The following is a 2,840-nucleotide window of genomic DNA, read 5'->3' on the forward strand; positions in this document are numbered from 1 at the left end:
ATTGCCACATATCAGATGAACTCAGTTGCAGGACAGCTGAGTTTATTATATATGCAGCAATACTATTCACCAGGCATTTGAGGACAGAAGCATGTCCCAAGGTTCAGCACATTTTAGAATCACTCCCAGAAATGGACCATCTTCCTTCACTCATTAACACTTAGGACTACAGAATCCAAGGTACACTAAAACACTTACACCATTGGGCCTGAACTCCTCCTTGTGAAAAAATCCTCCTGTCATCATCTTCTTACTAAATGTTACCACATCGGCTGGGTCATCTAGGCCCCAGTGTTCATGGGCCCAAAACTTCCCAGTGCAGCCGCCTCCTGTCTGCACCTCGTCCACCAGAAATGCACAGCCATGCTGTTCAGAGAGATTGAGAGATCAGGGAACTTGAATCCATGTTTCCAAAACAAATATTCACCTCTCTTACTAAATACATAAATACTAAGAGTTAAAGAATATTGCACAGAACAATATGTCAGGAGAACTGTTTTGAACACCTCTTTCACGTCAGTCTGTAAAACAGTTTATCTTTTAGGTCTTTGTGACTACAGCTTCAAAAGAAATTCAGCTATTTTTTAGGAAGGTACACAGTAATCTGGTTTCTATACAAGCTTGTGAGGAAAACAGAGAAAAGAACCATGTTTTAGATAGACTGTATCAAAACATTTATTAGGGATATTAGAAAACGCTAAGGGAGCGATTTTAAAAAGTTCAAAAAGCAGTTAGACTTTAAACTCCCAATGAAAGTCAATGGGAGTTTAGAGCCTAACTTCCATTTGTGCTTTTGAAAGTTTCCACCTACAACACTGGGGGCCAGTCACGTTCGATAGACACAAGCAACATCCCAGCACATCTGTTCTGTAGCATAAAGCACTTTGGAATGGTCAGCCAATCAAGTCACCCTGATTAGCTGAAAATTCCAGCCCTTTTTAAAAAAACAAAACAAAAACATGTTACTTGCAATGGACTACTCCACTGATCCTGTGCGGGCAAGGAGATTTTGAAAAGTCACATTAAAACAGATTACTAAGTGTTCTCAACACAGTATTGTTACAACATTGGCACATCCTCAGTTTGGGCAAGACAAAAACTGCTCGACTTAGCCTCACTTGCCCGTCTAATCTAAACTGCTCAAATGATGCCACACTGAGAAAAATTAGTGGGCAGTGAGAGCACTTGTTAACAAAGGGAAATGATGCTGCTTCATCCTACAGAACAGGGTTACTCAAATGTCATTAACATGTTTTTCCATGAACACACATTCAGGTTTCTCGCCCGGAACATTTACAAGAAGAAAGTGAAAGGTAGGTCTCATCTCCCCTTTTAAATGGTTCCCATGATATTCCAAATGTCATAAGACATCTTGTCCATTTTTGTCATTTACTGGAACATCTGAACTTACATCTGGACTCAACTTCTGCTTTTACTGTTGCTGGGTCTATATTTGCAAGTGCAAATGTTCCAGAAAGAAAAATACTTCTTCACCATCCCAACTACTGTTCCTGGAATTGCGTGAGCCTCTCTATGGAAGTTAGCTTTATAGCTTAAGGACACTGATGTGGAACTAGGATTTATCAGACTGGACCAATCCCTTGGTCTCCCTTGAGAGTGGGGGAATTTATTCAACAGAACAAGTCACTGCTAACTCTCTGAGAACACTTCAAATGGAACCGGAGGTGTTACTGTGCTGGTGAAGAGGCACTGTTGGGTATGAGCACATACACATCATTGCCACCAGTGCCATTTTAGAGGTCTTCCAGGATGTTTGGACTCTTATGTTAGTCTTCACAAGGGGAGTATGGGAAACCCATTGAAATGGTCTGGAGAAAATGCCAGTTAACTTGAGAAGCAGGAATGAAGTCTTGCAGACTCAACTAACCAGTTAGTGGACCTCTAAATGTTTGATTTACCTTTCTGGTGATGTCCCGTAGCTTCCTGAAGAAGTCATCTGAAGCATGATTGTCTCCCCCTTCTGACTGAATTGGTTCAATGATTATTCCAGTAACAATCCTCTTCTTTTTCCTGTACTTTACAATCAGATCTTCCACCTGTATATCAAACATGAATATTACATTTTCCTCCCAAGACATAATGGCAAGTTTCCTCTCAGGAAAAACTAGTCCTTCCTGGCACTAGAAGCTGGACTTCTTTGGTGCAAAGAGCATTGGTGGTATCAAAACCCACAAACATCAAGATGAAAAAATTAACATGTGGTTGCTGCAGAAATTAGGATGGTTACCTACTTCTTAATTTTAATTATGTTAAAGTGCTATAATTTTAAACCATTTTAACACAGCTCACATTAATTTACAATAATGCTTGTTTGAAAGTTGTAGCAAAACTCAGGGAAATAATGGACACCACTTTTGTTTATTAAGCCACTCAAGTGATGCTGAAGAAAAAACAGTTATATTGTGCCACTAAGTGAAACCTCATCTAATCATTTTGAATTATTAGTATTACAAGGAAATATACTGCAGATGCTTTGAAATTAATCAGATTAAATAGTGCAGAACTTTTATTGCTGAGAACATCTTATAGAAAAATTTTAATTAATCCCAGAGTACCAGTTGTTGATGGTTAGTAATATAATTTGTGCCTGGAAATTTCCACTCCAAGCTTCCTGGGGCTGGTAACAGTTTATGCTATTTAAAGTGACACTTTTCTGAAGGTGCTCATCAGCTACTATAGGGTCTTTCAAACAAATCACCATCTCTTTATAATCTTTAAGTTTGTGAACTGATCCTTTGCATCCTTGCTTTCTCCACTGACATGTTTTTTTGCTGTTTGTCATAACAGCATGTACCACAAAAGCATTTTGCTATGCTTGT

General features: G+C 38.9%; 1 protein-coding gene across 2 annotated transcripts in view; it reads right to left on the bottom strand.

Moving 5' to 3' along the window:
• Positions 1 to 2,840, bottom strand: part of ABAT (4-aminobutyrate aminotransferase) — a 158,301-nt gene that overhangs the window by 7,918 nt on the left and 147,543 nt on the right. For both annotated transcript variants that reach the window (XM_026650738.2, XM_026650737.2), the window contains exons 12-13: positions 1,920 to 2,057; positions 199 to 366 (exon numbers count right to left, since the gene is read on the bottom strand). In XM_026650738.2, coding sequence (XP_026506523.1) covers positions 199 to 366; positions 1,920 to 2,057 — 306 coding nt within the window. The remainder of the gene's footprint in view (positions 1 to 198; positions 367 to 1,919; positions 2,058 to 2,840) is intronic.

The sequence above is a fragment of the Terrapene carolina genome, unplaced genomic scaffold (assembly GCF_002925995.2).
Source record: "Terrapene carolina triunguis isolate 2854851 unplaced genomic scaffold, T_m_triunguis-2.0 Scaffold93, whole genome shotgun sequence".
Taxonomy (NCBI): domain Eukaryota; kingdom Metazoa; phylum Chordata; order Testudines; family Emydidae; genus Terrapene; species Terrapene triunguis.